Genomic DNA, 15,737 nt, shown 5'->3' with positions numbered 1-15,737 from the left:
CTTCTCCAAAATGTTCTAGCAAAATCCATCAAGAAAAGTTGCACCACTTCTAGATTTCTCCAAAGAAATCTAGTTGTGAGGCTATAACAAAATAATAATAATACTTCTAGAATAGTGTAGAAAGCTAGGAAAGTCACCAACTTTCCATCCTATAAATAGGAGCAACTTGCTCCTCATTTGTGTGTCCAACTAAGAGTGTGTGAGTAAGAAGTCCAAGGGGGTGTGTGGGTGTATGTGTAGGGGTCTTGAGAGTGTGTTGAGTAGAGAATGCTATGTATGCACATGAGTGAGAGAAATTGTGTAGAGTTGTCTGAGTATTGTATGTGGTGTGAGAAATTATTGTAATAGTGAAAGTTATATTTGAACCACGTTTCCGCAAGGTTCAACAAGTGGTATCAGAGCAGGTCGTCGGAGGCCGTGCGAAGACAGTGGTCGGGGACCATTGTAAGTGAGTAGTCGGTCGAGGATCGTTGAGCCAAGGAGCGGAGTACGTCGGAGTTCTGCCAGTGCACAATCCGGGATTGTGAAGTCGGTTGGTCCGGGACTAGGCTTACTTGGTATAGTGCTGGGCATTATACTCAAGTCACGATGGCGGATTTCTCGAGTTCGGTGAACGGCATGGAGAAGCTCAACAACTTCAATTATAATAATTGGAGTACCCGCATGCAGTATTATTTGCTTGGACAAGATTTATGGGATATTGTTGGCGGCAACAACACCACACCACCCACAAATGATAGTGATTTAAGAAAGTGGAACGTCAAGTCAGGTAAGGCTCTTTACGTTCTTGCCGTGACTGTTGAAGATGAATTACTGCAACACATAAAGAGTGCGACAACCCCGAAGGAGGCCTGGGATAACTTGGCGACACTGTTTGCAAGGACAAACGATGCCAAGTTACAATGCCTAGAGAACGAGCTCCTCTCAATCTCGCAACAAAGTATGACGGTAAGTCAATACTTTTCTAAAGTTAAATCTATTTGCGAACAAATTTCAAAATTAGATCCTGAGAATGCCATCTCCGAGACAAGAATGAGAAGAATCATAATTCACGGGTTAAGGCCGGAATATAATGGTATTGTTACGGCCACTCGTGGATGGGCAAATGAGCCAACTCTAACTGAGTTGGAAAATATATTGGCCAATCAAGAGGCCTTAGATAAACAAATGCCTAAGGTCTCAATTAAGGAGGATGAAAGTGCCCTCTTTAGTAATAAAAGAGGGTTCAAGGGCCAAAATAGAAATAGAGTAAGTGCAAGAGATGGCAAACCATGGAAAAATCATGAAGATTGGCGGAGGCAACCGGAAGAGAAGGGTTATCAGCTAGGGGGAGCTCGTCAAGATCATGACGACAATGACGATGAAGACAAGAGCAACAAAAGGCATAGCAAACGGTGCTACATTTGTGGCAAGGTAGGACATATTGCCAGATTCTGTTGGTACAGGCGGGAAGAAGGAAATGTCGTCACTTCCTGCAAGAAGGAGATTGAAAGTGAAGAAGAATGGGACTTTCAAGCGCCTGTTGCAGTGAAGGAACGAGAAGAGCTTGCAACAACTTGTATAGTTGAGTTGGATAATTCGACAAGTTCTATCACAACCCCGAACAAGAGCAAGCCAAGGGAGAACTTGAAGAAACAACTAACAATGCCAACAAGCAGTCATGAAAAGGAACTACAAGAGATGCAGGAGATGATAAAGAAGCTGAAAGTTGAGAAGAGAAAGATGGAGAATATGTTGAAGAAAAGGGATGAGATGATAAGGCAGAAGGATGGAGAGCTCAAGGCAAAAGAAAGGGAACTAGAGAAGTTCCGATGTGAGTTCAGAAGCTGCGAAGTTTCAGGATCTCAAGCCCGCTATGATGTTCCCAATTGGTCATGCGAGAGAGATATCAAACACATGAAGGAGAAGAATAAAGGTTTCTTTGAGGAAAGGAGGCCATCTACACCCTACATCCCATGGTGCAAGGATAGGTGGAATAAGATCGAGGAGAAGAAAGTTTATGAGAAAAAGGATCAAGAGGTCTACATTGAAGTGCTTCGGATGGGACTGAATCGGTTGAAGCACGAAATGGAAGTCACGAATGAGAGGGTTGACCAGGTGAGTTCCAATCTCAAAATCCTTAGAGGAGATATGCTGAATACGAAGACTGAATTGAGTGAAAAGAAGGAAAAGGAGACTAAAGGACAGAATAAATTGGCATTACAAAAATTCAAGAATCACAAGACTCAATGGAAAGTCGCAGCAAGAGAAGCAACTGAAGATGAAGCCATAGAGCCATCCACATTTGAGGAAGCTTCGCAATATGCTGAATGGAGGAAGATAGTTGAAGAGTCCAAAAGCAATATCAACACGGCTACTATATCGAGAGAGAGTAGTCGGTGAGGGGGAGTGTTGAAGATCACCGCCTCTCTCTCTCTCTGGAGCTCTCTAGATCTTTCTCTAGAGTTCTCCATATCTCTCTCTGGATTTCTCTAGATCTCTCTCTTCTCCAAAATGTTCTAGCAAAATCCATCAAGAAAAGTTGCACCACTTCTAGATTTCTCCAAAGAAATCTAGTTGTGAGGCTATAACAAAATAATAATAATACTTCTAGAATAGTGTAGAAAGCTAGGAAAGTCACCAACTTTCCATCCTATAAATAGGAGCAACTTGCTCCTCATTTGTGTGTCCAACTAAGAGTGTGTGAGTAAGAAGTCCAAGGGGGTGTGTGGGTGTATGTGTAGGGGTCTTGAGAGTGTGTTGAGTAGAGAATGCTATGTATGCACATGAGTGAGAGAAATTGTGTAGAGTTGTCTGAGTATTGTATGTGGTGTGAGAAATTATTGTAATAGTGAAAGTTATATTTGAACCACGTTTCCGCAAGGTTCAACAAACACTTGCTGAGGTAATCGCCGAGTTGACCGAGAGCTGGCGTCGAAGAACTCGGACGAAGCGGGAATTGCTCGGTGGAATTGGGCTGGCGTGAGGATGGGTCAACAAAATGGAAAGTGGAGAAGTAAGGTTGACTGAGGGAGACAAGAAGAACTGGAGCAGGGACGTTGATGAGGCTGAGTGATTTTGGGTGGGGCTTCGTTCGCGGAGAATGAATGAAAGATGAAGGTGCAAGGAAAACATGAAAATGAAATTTGAGGTAGGAGCAGAAGCGTCGCACGAACGGGGAGAGAGACAGAGGCGGTGAAGTTTGTTCGAGAAGGCTTGAAGAGAGAGAGACCAAAAGTCTAAAATCTTAGCCAATGTCTTAAATGCTTGGTCCCCTTCTCTCCTCATACTTATCCCCTTTATTCAATAATACTTTCCAACAAATATAAGTCCAAAATAAATCCATTTTGATGCAAATAATGCACCCCTTATCCTAGGTTCCGAATTTTCAATTTTCGGACTTCGATATCTTCGACAAATTCCCCATATTTGATGTCCAATTTCCTCGGAGAAAAAGCCCATAGAATTTCTACAAGTGCCTTTCGCCATAAAGCTCGGTTTGTAAGTCCCAATTTCCATCAATTTAGCCAATCTGAATTTCCGTTAATTTTCCGCAAAGTCCGATTCGATTTTACGTAAAAATCCCGAAATTTCTGAAAAATCTTCGGAGAATGAGTCGACGTTCCTAAAATAGCTTATGATACCACATAACTTTTAATTTTTGAAATCTGGTTCAAATTCACGGTTATTTTCAATCCGGCGTGCTTTTAGCGTGACCTAATCTATCGGGTAGCTTTTATGAATTTTTAGTACAATTAACCCGTGATCGATTTATCTCGAGTCACAATGTACATCTTCGACACATTGGCGACTCTCGATTATCGTGAAAATCTCAAGGTTTCAAATACGGACACAGGGTACCCAAAACGATAGAAAATCAATTTAGTGCCGATCGATGAGAATTTTGCAATCATGTGGAATCACCCACATTTTGATCACTCATCTTAATCGATTCAACCTATCTCTGATCTCTGATCGATTTTTAAGTGTGCCATAATGACCCTTGCAAATTAGCACGGTTGAGTAGTCAATTCTTGATCGAATTCTCAAGCCTTTTGCGTTAAAATCCCTTAATAATTTTCCCAGATAGTCTAATTATCTCTTGAGTGATCGGCTCAGAGAATAGCACTATAGACGCGTCGACGAAAGGCCCGATTTATTCAATTGAAATCAAATTTGAAAAATCAGGATGTCACAGTGGCGTCCGGCGACTGGTCGCAAGCCAACGGCCGGCAAAGCAAAGCTCACGCCGGCCTAGGTGGAGCTCGCAGCTCACCAAATCCGGCGAGTTGGACGGGGCTCGGGCCTTGCTCGACCTCACCCGAGCCCCACCCGGCTCGTCGCAAGCTTCGCCGGATCCGGCGGCGGAGCTCGCGGTTCACCGGATCGACGAGCTGGGCAGAGCTCGGGCTCCCGATCCAGGCGAGCCTGAGCTCCGCCGCCAAATCCGACGAGCTAGGGCGAGATCAGCCGAGCCTCGAGCTCGCTGGATCTGGCCACCGGGTCTTGGTCGGCTGCGGGCAACCGGCCATTGTCGGCGGGAAGGAAGTGGCAGTGGCGGAAGGAGGGGGAAGAAGGAGGAGGAAGGAGGAAGGAGGAAGGGAAAGAAAAAGAAAAATAATAAATAATAAAAATTTCGATTTTTTTTAAAATATAAATAATTAAGAAAATATTTTAAAAAATTAATTTTTGGGTCAATTAAAAATATTAAAATTTAATTTTTGGTAATTTTTCCTAAATAATTAAATGAGCTAACAAACGTCGGAAAATATTTTTCACTTAAATTTTAAGTTTTGGTCGAACACCTAGGAAAATAGAGTTATTTTTTAAAAAATAACTTTCAAAAAAATATTTTTCGAAAATATGATATTGTTCGTGAAACGAACATACCCTTAACGAAGAGAGAGATGGGAATGCAAAACCTTCTCTGAAAAGTGATGATGGGATGAAGAGACGGGAGGGGTGCAAAAATTTGACGGAAAATAATGATGGCCTGTCTCCACGTGGAGCCATGGGTCGCCTCTTTATTGGGTGGGCGCACGGTGACTCGGCGCTCACCATCTAATATTTTCTCCCACGGTCTGTGCCGGATTTGGTGCGTTCAAGGTCTCTCTCTCTGCGTTGAAAAGGTGACGAAAATCTTCTCGATGCGCCCGCTGTCTGCACGTATTTCGAGAAAATGAGAAGGAGAAAATACCGTTCTACGAAGCAGATGTTGTGTCGTAAACAATTCCCAGCGCACCCGGCGGAAAACATCTCGGAATTCACGGACGATATCTCCCCGTGAATCCATCCGAGATCCTCTGAACAAGGCTTCCGTCGGCACAACGCAATCAACGGCTTTTCCCCTCGCGGAGACAGTGGTGGGGTTGGTGTCTGACCAACGTATTAAAGTTACTCATTTTTATGAAAAAGAAATTTTATGAAAAAAATTACCAACTTTCATTTATTGACTTTTTAATTGTTATAAGAACTTACCAATTATAATTTATTAAAGTTAACATCAAACTAAAATTACTCTCCGTGATAGCAAATTACTGATATTAATACGGATGAGTTATTACCTTTTCATGGATAAGATTACCATCTACTTTTAACTTTACTAATGCTTACTTAATTAAATTATTGACGTTTATTTAATGATTTTTGTAGTCACCACATATTTTAGGACTTCATCGACATTTATTTGTGGATATTAGCATGTTAAAGTTACTGGCTCTTATGAAAAATCATCTAATTCTTCTATGGAATCATTAACTTTTGGCTAAGTTGGTTACTAATAATTATTCAATCGTTATGCAGCTACTAACAATTCCAATGATTTATCAACGCTTATTTGTGCAACTTACCAATTAATAAAGGTCAAAAGCTACTAAAACCTTACACAGAATTACTAGCTTTTATTTGTGTTCAATTGTCGATGTTTATATGATTTATTTCAAAAGTAGTAATTGTTCCAATAATTTATCGATCCATTGGAGAGAAAATTGTAAATCAGTTTCAGACTCCCACCATTCTCTAAATCCCTTTCTTTTCTTTCCTACGACTATTCAATTCTCCAAAACCTGCACTCATGTTCGGCATCAATGAAGGCAACTGGATTCAAGATGAACTTTTTTTCTTACGGGAAGTTTGCCCATCAAGAAATTCTTTTTGTTGTTGGTCAAAAAGAAGAGCACTTTCCAAAGTTGACTTGATGCAGTAGTTAAGAAACGAGATTAGCGTATGAGATGGCACGACAATATCATAAATAAGATCTAATGTTGATACGAGAATGGGATGATCGGTTGATGTGAATGAATCCGTGAATGCCATCTCTTTGACTCAAAACCAAACAATGAATTAAATACAACAGATGCCGTTAGCTTTTCAAGTCATTAAACCATTTTACACTCCACGCCAGAATATTGTACTCGCAAAGACTCAGTCAGTCCACATCTCTTTAACTTTCTTCGGACATCTCGCCCGCTTGACTTGTCAAGCAACACTTGAAACAAACTAGTCCCAGGTTACTAGTCCTTGCACCACTACCTTCAGTTTTACATCTTCTCATCAAGATGCCGAGAGATTCATCCCTTTGCATTATACTAGTCTCCATCTCCATTTTAGCATGGCTATCGACTTGTGATGGCAATATCCCTGCTGGGAACTGCTCAGAGTCTGATAGAGAAGCTCTAATTGACTTCAAAAGTGGCCTTCAAGATCCTCATTATCTCCTGTCCTCATGGCAAGGAAACGATTGTTGCCGGTGGCAAGGAATAGGCTGCGATGAGAGGACGGGTGGGATAACAAGCATTGATCTTCATGGCAACTCCGGTACGTACAGTTATTGGCTAAGTGGAGAAATTAGACCTTCATTAGCGCAACTCAAGTCTTTGAGATTCTTGGACTTGAGCTCAAATAACTTTGATGGCGTACCAATTCCTAAATTTGTTGGTTCTTTGGAGAACCTGCAGTATCTGAAACTGTCAAGTGCCGGGTTTGATGGTGCAATTCCTCCAAATCTAGGAAATTTGTCAAACTTGCAGTATCTTGACCTTTCTTCTTATTCGTTAAGTACTAATAATCTCGGGTGGATTTCTGGTCTTGGTTCTTTGAAATATCTTGCGCTTGATGGAGTGAACCTCTCAATGGTCAGTTCCACGTGGATCAGTGTGCTAAACGGGTTTCCATCATTGTCGGGGTTGCATCTGTCCGATTGTCGGTTATCTTGTTCAATATCATCACCTGGTTTGGTGAACTTCACTTCACTCGCTGTTCTAGACCTTAGCTTCAACAGTTTCGATTCAGAGTTCCCTCAATGGCTTCTGAATGTAAGCAGCCTTGTTAGTGTTGACATGAGTTACAATGGTCTATATGGAAGGATCCCTCTTGGTCTAGGCGAGCTACCACGTTTGCAAATCCTAAATTTAACTCACAACTTTAATCTCTCAGCCAGTTGCACTCAGTTGTTCCAAGGATCATGGAAAAGGATAGAAGTTATGGACTTGGCTAATAACAAAATACACGGAAGACTTCCCACTTCCATTGGGAAAATTACCACTCTCAGTAACTTTGACCTTTCTTGGAATCTGGTCGGGGGAGGAATACCGAGCGCCATTGGTTCGCTTTGCAGTTTAGTTAATTTCGATTTATCCAACAATAATTTGACAGGTACTTTGCCGGAAATCTTGCAGAGGGGATCTGAAATTTGCGATTCCCAGAGTTCTCTGCCTAATTTGAGGTACTTGAGATTGAACGACAATCGGCTGAGGGGTTATCTGCCAAGTTGGATGGGCCGACTTAAAAACCTTGAGGAACTAACTCTTCACTATAACTTTCTTGAAGGGTCGATTTTTTCTTCTCTCGGGACTCTGAAGAACCTCACTGTTCTCGACCTTGGTAGGAACCAATTGAATGGGACTCTTCCCGTTGATTTGGGACAGCTTTCTGAGTTGGATGTTCTCGACATGTCTTTCAATCATTTGTCAGGTACACTATCTGAAGAACATTTTGCAAATCTACGCAAAATGACGACCTTAGATCTCTCATCCAACTCTTTCACTTTAAATGTCAGTGCCGACTGGATGCCTCCGTTCCAAGTCGAGACTCTTTACATGGGATCGTGCCAAATCGGTCCGTCTTTCCCCGCCTGGCTTAGATATCAAAATGAGATCACAGAGCTTTATTTTTCAAATGCCAGCATTTCGGGGCCAGTGCCAAGCTGGTTTTGGGACATTTCTTCGAATCTCACTCTCCTCAACATGTCTCTAAATCTGTTGCAGGGCCAATTACCTAATCCATTGCCAACAGGTTCTCTTGCAAATGTTGATCTCAGCTCTAACCTTTTTCAAGGACCGTTCCCTCTTCCCAATTCTTTGATTGGATTGTTAGACCTCTCTAACAACCAATTTTCAGGTGGCATTCCACAAAATTTAGGCGAAAACCTGCCGTTTTTGACCTTCCTCTCCCTTTCATCCAACAAAATAACAGGTGGGCTCCCAGAATCTATAGGAGAAATGCAATTGATTCAGGTCATCGACTTAGCAAACAACAATTTGAGTGGAAGCATTCCTCCAAGCATAGGAAACTGCTTATACCTAGAGGTACTCGACCTGCAAAACAATTCTTTATCTGGGTTGATACCCGCGTCATTGGGCCAATTACAAGAGCTTCAGTCTCTGCACTTGAGCAACAATAAGCTTTCAGGGAAACTTCCATCTTCATTCAAGAATCTGTCGAGCTTAGAAACACTAGATATTGGCAACAACCAATTGAACGGCACCATACCTGCATGGATGGCGGAGGGTTTCATCAAGTTAAGAATTTTAAGTTTGAGGTCCAATGCATTGTCTGGAGAAATTCCTCATGAGCTCTCAAGTTTAAGCTCATTGCAAGTGCTGGATCTTGCAGAAAATAATTTGACAGGTAACATTCCTTCAAGCTTTGGAGATCTTAAAGCAATGGTGGAAGGGCAAGCTAGAATCGAGTACCTATTTTACGGGAGCGGCGGAGGCAAGTACTATGAAGAGAACTTCCGTGTGACGATGCAAAGCCAGCGCCAACTGTACACCAAGACTCTTTCCCTTGTCACTAGCATAGATATCTCCGGAAATAATTTAGGTGGAGAATTTCCAAAAGAAATGACTAAACTGGCTGGATTGCTCATTCTGAACTTATCAAGAAACGGCATTGGTGGTGAAATTCCTGAAAGCATTTCGAGCATGAGCCAACTGTTATCTCTGGATCTTTCAAGCAATAGGCTTTCTGGTGCAATTCCTCGAAGCATGCCATCATTGTCGTTTTTGAGTTATCTAAACTTATCCGATAATAACTTCTCGGGAAAGATTCCTTACACACAACAAATGACGACATTCGACTCTTCTTCATACTATGGAAACTCGGGACTCTGCGGTGCTCCCCTCAATGTCACATGTCTAGCCGATGAACCTGACAAACCAAGGACAATCGAGGACAGTTGCGGTGCCAATGAGTTCATCGATCAGTGGTTTTACTTGAGCGTCGGCCTTGGATATGCTGCCGGTATCTTAGTTCCGACCGTGGTCTTGAACATCAAAGGTTCTTGGGCAAACTCATACTTCGATTTTATAGATAGAATTGTTAGAAGGTGGTTGCCGATTGGAAATAGGAGGGCGAAGCTTCGAAGAAATAGGTGATGAGACCGGAGGTAAATGGCTTCAATCCTTATTCTGGAAAACTCGAACCCTCCATTAGGTCAAGCATCCGCTTTCAGGGTCATGCCGAGAAATAATGAACTACCATGTGCTGTATTACTATATTTTCTTTATCCGTCTATAGAACTGTATCCAAAGCAACAGAGATGTGTATGTCAAATATCAACAAAAAGTGCATTTTTGCTTACCTAGTCACATGTTAGTAATTAAGAAGAAGTTTTGGCAAGTATCTAAGATTCATTCATGAAGGATAAATTGTCAATCTACGAACATTTATATATATATAGCTTATCAACGTTACGGAAGTCACTAACCTTAATAAGAAATTATTGACTTTGATTTGATTGGTGCACCAGCATATATCACATTAAGATTCCAATTAATTTCAGTCATTTACTAAAAGAATTTTATACTTCCAAGATTATCAAATATTGTAAAGATGTTAGTGATTTTTGTTCGATTATGATTTACCAAAGCCTTGAAGTCAATGACTTTCGTTCAATATTACTAATCTTAATATGACCGACTTACGGACATTCGTCTCATTAGATATTGACGAATTTTAGTTATATAGATTCAGAAAAGTATCGATATCTCTTTACATTTCGGTGCAATTCACACGTAAGTAAGTTTATAAAGGGCGCGGTAAATTTATTTAACAATCGGATGAGAAGCCGGCTGCAACTAATTTTGATAGGCACCTATAAATGTCTGCAGACTCCAGTTGCACTTGCACTTTTGCCAGTAAAAAGCGCAGTGCGCATCCTGATGCGATCTCCAGCGTTGATAAATTAACGGTTACCCGCCACAATGAATGAAAAATATCTGTCTCTCTGTCTCTGTGTCTGATCGTGCGTCTTTGTCCGATGGCTCTCTTCCCCTGGGTCTCTGCATCCCGTGTCTCTGTCCGTACGACTGCAAACTCATGGCCGCCCGCCATGGAAACGACGTGGCCTTCTCCATCCCGACTGGGACCGTCTTGTCTTCCGCCAGAGCACCGGACTATGCACCCGCTGGTCCAAACAGCACTCCCCTCGTCGGTTTCGTTCAGGCGGCCGAATAGAACATTGAAAAAGTGAGCCGAACCGACCCAGTTCCTTAGCTTGTCCGCTAGCTCGATCGTTTGCTCTTCCTTTGAACAATTGTTGCTCCTGAGTTGTTGGAAGTTTGTTTATTGCTCAGCTACGGAGAATTAGAAAGAGCTTCGGTGATTTGGGTTTGGTGGGTTTGGATGTTTGAGAGCCTGTTTTACATACTGAGTGTATATGCTCAATTACTGGAGGGTCCTGATGGATCTAAGGTTGTATTTTCAACTGCAAAAGCTATTGCAATGGACTTGTAATGAGCTGTGCTTGATTTTAATTCCTTATTGGACGTGGCTCTTTATTTTCTGCTTTCATGACCGGTGTGTTCTTTCGTATTGATTGCCTTTATTAGTGCATCTATGTTCAAAGAGTAGTCCTCCATTGCTGAGCAGGTGATCTTTGACTTCTGCTTCTCAGCGCTTTCGGCTAATGGAAGTTCATTGGCTGGTTCGGTTTCGTGCTTCCTAAATGTAAGCCCTCCTGCTACTTTTAATGCCCGTGTTGGTTAAATGTTTTGAACCTTAAAATCACGAATTACCAAATCCTAATACACGTTGTCAGCGATAGTTTTCATTAGAGGTGGCAAAATGGGTCATGGACCCATTTTGCACTCATATTTTCATATATGGGTCGAATATGGGTTAATAGCCCATTACAACTATTAACCCACGTTTAACCTGTTTTTAGTTTAATTTTATATGGGTCAAAAATGGGTCAGAGAGTGTGACCCATTTTTGACCCATTTTTTAAAACCAAAAAACGTCGAGTCTTCATCTTTGGCCTTCACCTTCGAGCGAGTCTTCGACCTTCATCTTCGTCACTCGTCAGTGACTCAGTGACTCATTTTCGACCCACCTCCGCCGCTCGCCTCCAAGCCGCCTCCGCCACTCGCCGTCGCGGCTCGCCTCCGAGTCGCCTCCACCGTCCCCCTCTGAGGCTCGCCTCCGCCGCTCCCTCAAAGGTCGACGAGCTTCGTCACCCACCTCCGTCGCTCGCCTCCGCAGCTTGCCCACGAAATCGGAGGTGTCCGGCCGACGCCCTGCGGTTCGGCCTCCATGGCGTCAGGCGCGAGATCGTCGGATCTCACCCTCTCGAATCCGCCTACCAATCGGTAACCCCTTTTTTTTCTCCCTTTCCGTTGGTGCGGGCGAGGACTTTCTATTCGCTCTTTGTACTGCCCTCTCGTCTCGGGGATGTTGGAATTAAGCGGCATTGGGTTCGCGTAGATGTTGGTATCCTGAATCGTTGCTCATCAAGAAGATGTAGCGACCGATCATCGAGACGAAATGAGGCGTTTTCAGCTGTGTGCGTAGCTGGTTTTTTTTTTTTTTTTTTTTATCATCATGACTTAGCATGATTTTATCATCATGACTCAGCAAGCGTGCATTAATTATTTTTTGTTTGCTATTCTAACGCAGGCAGTAATTGCGGATGGTAATCCAGTAGTTCCCATAGGCAGATGTTATTTGGTTTCTGAAATTCTGTTTCCAGTTGCGGTGCCCCTTGAGGCGTCTCCTGTGGTTGCCCTCTTGGTCTTTTTGTATTGCCGTTGCCATTGTTGATATTGATATCACTAATTGGCAAGCTATTTCAAAATTCAAAGGTTAGTCATCGGTACCATAAAGCCACAATCTATGTTAGTTTTGTTACCGAGTCAATTCCTGCAAATGTACTTGTCTATGAACAAATAGAGCTTTGACTAATATCGACTGTCATTTAAAGGTGGAATTTCCTAAATTAGCAATGATACTTTCAGAGTAGTTCTGGTTATTTTTGAAGATCAACATTCTAAATATCATTGCTATAGTCAGGAGACTTGTGATTAGACAGTGGCGAAGTTCGTTGTTTATCTCTTGAAATAATAAATCAGTAGTGGTTGTTGCTTGTGGAAGAATTTCTCCGAGTAGTTATCCATAATCTTCTTTGGCTTATCTGAAAATGGAGCCATTATTAGACATATGCTACTAATTTGTGAAGAAGAAACATCATCTCATATGTATTCTACCAAATCAGTAAATGTTTTTGACAGTCGACAGATTTTTTGGCATATTTGCCACTTGAGAAAGAGGTTGTGTTACGAGTCTGTTCCTTTGTTCTTGACCAAGTGGTTCTGATTCAGATGATACATTTTCTCAGACCTCAACTGACCGGAGGAATATATCTTTGAACAGAGATGATAATGAAGTGTACAGGATTCCCATGGTGGATGTTGATAAGAATACAGGCATTAGAGATGGCAACACACAATCTAGGGTAGCCATTCTTAGAGACAGAAAAAGATCGTTCTGACCCAGATTATGATCAGAGTTATGAAAGGTATGGTCTTTTCTGTTCCATTGGTATTCTTCTTTTTGAGCGTGAGATCAATGTGACTGGAGTTGATCTCAACCTCGATTTAATCCTTTGATCAGCTGTTTTACTTCTCATTCAAAACAATTTATCATGAGAAGCACAGCAAAAGTGGTGACATATTTTAGTATTCATCACTTTGTTGTGAAAAGTTGTTAAAGTTATTTACAGGCATATGCTGTCAATTTGCTATGTAACTGTTACAATGACACTCGTTTTGCTTAGCCTTCTCCCTTGTCCCAAAAATATGTTTTTGTGTAGCTGCAACATCGCATTATGCAATGCCGTCTCAATATTAAAGTTTTGTTTGATGAATTCCTTACTGGAACAGGTATGTTAGGAATGTCCCTGCTGGTCAAAGTCTTGGTTTAGTGCCCTTCAACATGCAAAAGATTCAACATCCTTTTGAGCATTTTGATGCTGGATTTACTCCACTTGGTCAGATGCCAAGGCCTCAAGCTTCACTTAACTATATGCCTCCTTCTGGTGCTGTTATGAACTCTTTTGGAGTGACGGGATTTAATCAAAACACAAGTGATGCTGGGTACATGCAGTGGCCTACTGCTGCAATGATGTATGCGCACTCATATGATCAACTCCGGCATGGTGTTTTCCAGGTGAAAATATCCTGTTAATCTATTTATTTTAGTAGCCATGTAAAGGGAAGCTTAGACTGCAATGAATTTACTGTTTCATAGTCATATAATCGGATTGAGTTTGTTTTTCAGAGCTTTATCTTTATTTTTTTGGGTTCTCTTGGCAATCTTTCATTTCCTGCATTGATGATGTTCAATGTCATATTTGTCACTCGGCTGAGTTGGAGATTTTTATGTTGCTGTCTGGATCTTAGCTTATGATTTATGGATTTTCCGTCTGTGACAATCTTCAAGATGATGTCTCTTGTTCTTGCTTGAATTTGCCTTTGAACCAAGTCTTTTGCTGCACTGGCCTGAAGTTGGCTTACTCCTTTTTCTCTTATGTGGCCAACCATTCATTTTTTACCAAGGCGTGTTTTCCCTCCCACTGTTTATGATGTATTCCCCCTTATTTTGCAGGCCCCAGTCTGTCAGCAGCCACTGAGGAGATTCCCCAAGAGGAGATTCTTTGTTGGTTTAGTTTTTTGTTGTAATTGAAGGTGGATAAAGCAGGGGCGACTATGCTGTTTGAGGAGCCAACCAAGGGGAGCAACAATGTGGGAATGGTGGTGAGTCCAGTTCGTCTTGCCAGCCTTGGTAAATTCGGGAGTCCTCAGTTTGTCGCGGACAAGCTCATACAAGCTGAAAAGCACAAAGTAGGTGCTACTTCAATCGATTGCTTGGTTTTGAATGTGGAATGTCTTAACAATACTGCATTTGAAGCCTCTTATGTTTTGGGGCAATCGATTATTTGGTAGATAATTTGGTTCTTGGTAGAGCTGCTGAGAATTGTGTCTTGGAGCTGTCTTATTGAGGGGAAACATTGAAGTGAAGTATCTTTTTGTAGTGCTGAAGAATTATTCCTTCGTATGGTCACCATACGAATTTCTTACTCAAAAGGCTGGAAATGTTAGCTTCATATCTTAATCAAGATGATGAACTCATTTGTGAGTAAATAATTTGACCTCAATAGTATGCTTACTTTAAATAAGAGAAGCATGTGTATAGTCTAATTCTTCATAAATATTTCAATTTATAGGTTTCTTTTAATAATTTTTATTTTATTTACTATTTTTAATTTAATTTGAGGTTTTTATCCAATGAGCATATAGCTTAAAGTGAGCGTGGTTTTTTTTTTTTTAGAATATTAGTAAATTTTAGCAATACGGGTCGGGTCGGGTATGGGTCGGATATGGGTCGGGTCGGGTATGGGTCATTATATTTATATTACAATAATATGGGTCAAAACGGGTTAAATGGGTCGAATATGGGTCGACCCATTTTCGACCCGACCCACCCATTTGCCACCTCTAGTTTTCATGTTGTTCGGAAATGAATATCACTGAGGCTGCAAACTAAATACTCAATGGAAGGACTTGATCCGCCAACCCTTAATAGCTGTCCCACTGACAAGTTGGAACAAGAGAGGCAATTCAACACTGAGATAAATATTTAATCACTTTGTGATGTATTAATGTCCATATGCTAGTGCCGTGCTACATGAACAACAAAGAATAACATGAAGTTTTCTTGACTAAATCATACTTCTAATGGGCCTAAGATTAAGCGAGGACTTGTAAATTCTGCTTTCAAGCTACTGAAGTATCCTTGGACTTTGCCAAACTGCTGCTGCTCTTACCTGGTGAAGAATTATTTTAAATTTCTTGCAGCTCCCAGGACTGTACAATTAATGTCTGAGAAACTCCCAGGGAAGCTGATAAAGGAATTGAAGGTAACATCTTTTTTAAAGTTTGTTATACAGATTGCAGGGTCATTGCATGCCTGTCTTCTTCTTCGCCACAAGAGCTTTATATTTATTTGCGCCTTTGGAGTAGCTGCATTCACTCAATCTCTTTGGTTCCAGGAGGCAGTTTGGCACCTAGTGACCTACCCCATACTAATTGGGCATATTATTTAGCCCTGCTATTAGCGATATCATGTCCTTGAATGTTTTCATTGTATAGTTCTTGGGAGATATTGACGTTAAGAATGAAATACCACCATTTTTTGATGTC

The 15,737-nt window shown here is 41.5% G+C and overlaps 1 protein-coding gene and 1 pseudogene across 1 annotated transcript; both read left to right on the top strand.

Moving 5' to 3' along the window:
* Positions 1-6,536: 6,536 nt before the first annotated feature.
* Positions 6,537-9,635, top strand: LOC104430900 (receptor-like protein EIX2). Its single transcript, XM_010043619.3, has one exon. It carries the CDS (start codon positions 6,537-6,539, stop codon positions 9,633-9,635), a length of 3,099 nt encoding a protein of 1,032 aa, XP_010041921.2.
* Positions 9,636-12,353: 2,718 nt separating this feature from the next.
* On the top strand, positions 12,354-14,715 carry LOC104429253 (annotated as a pseudogene).
* Positions 14,716-15,737: the final 1,022 nt, after the last annotated feature.

This window comes from Eucalyptus grandis, chromosome 7, assembly GCF_016545825.1.
Source record: "Eucalyptus grandis isolate ANBG69807.140 chromosome 7, ASM1654582v1, whole genome shotgun sequence".
Classification (NCBI taxonomy): Eukaryota; Viridiplantae; Streptophyta; class Magnoliopsida; order Myrtales; family Myrtaceae; genus Eucalyptus; species Eucalyptus grandis.
Note: the sequence above shows the minus strand (reverse complement) of the source record. Positions and strands in the feature narration are given on the sequence as shown.

Bases quoted from the DNA above. Each gene is read 5' to 3' on its own strand.
- LOC104430900 (XM_010043619.3), top strand. From the start codon at position 6,537: ATGCCGAGAGATTCATCCCTTTGCATTATACTAGTCTCCATCTCCATT.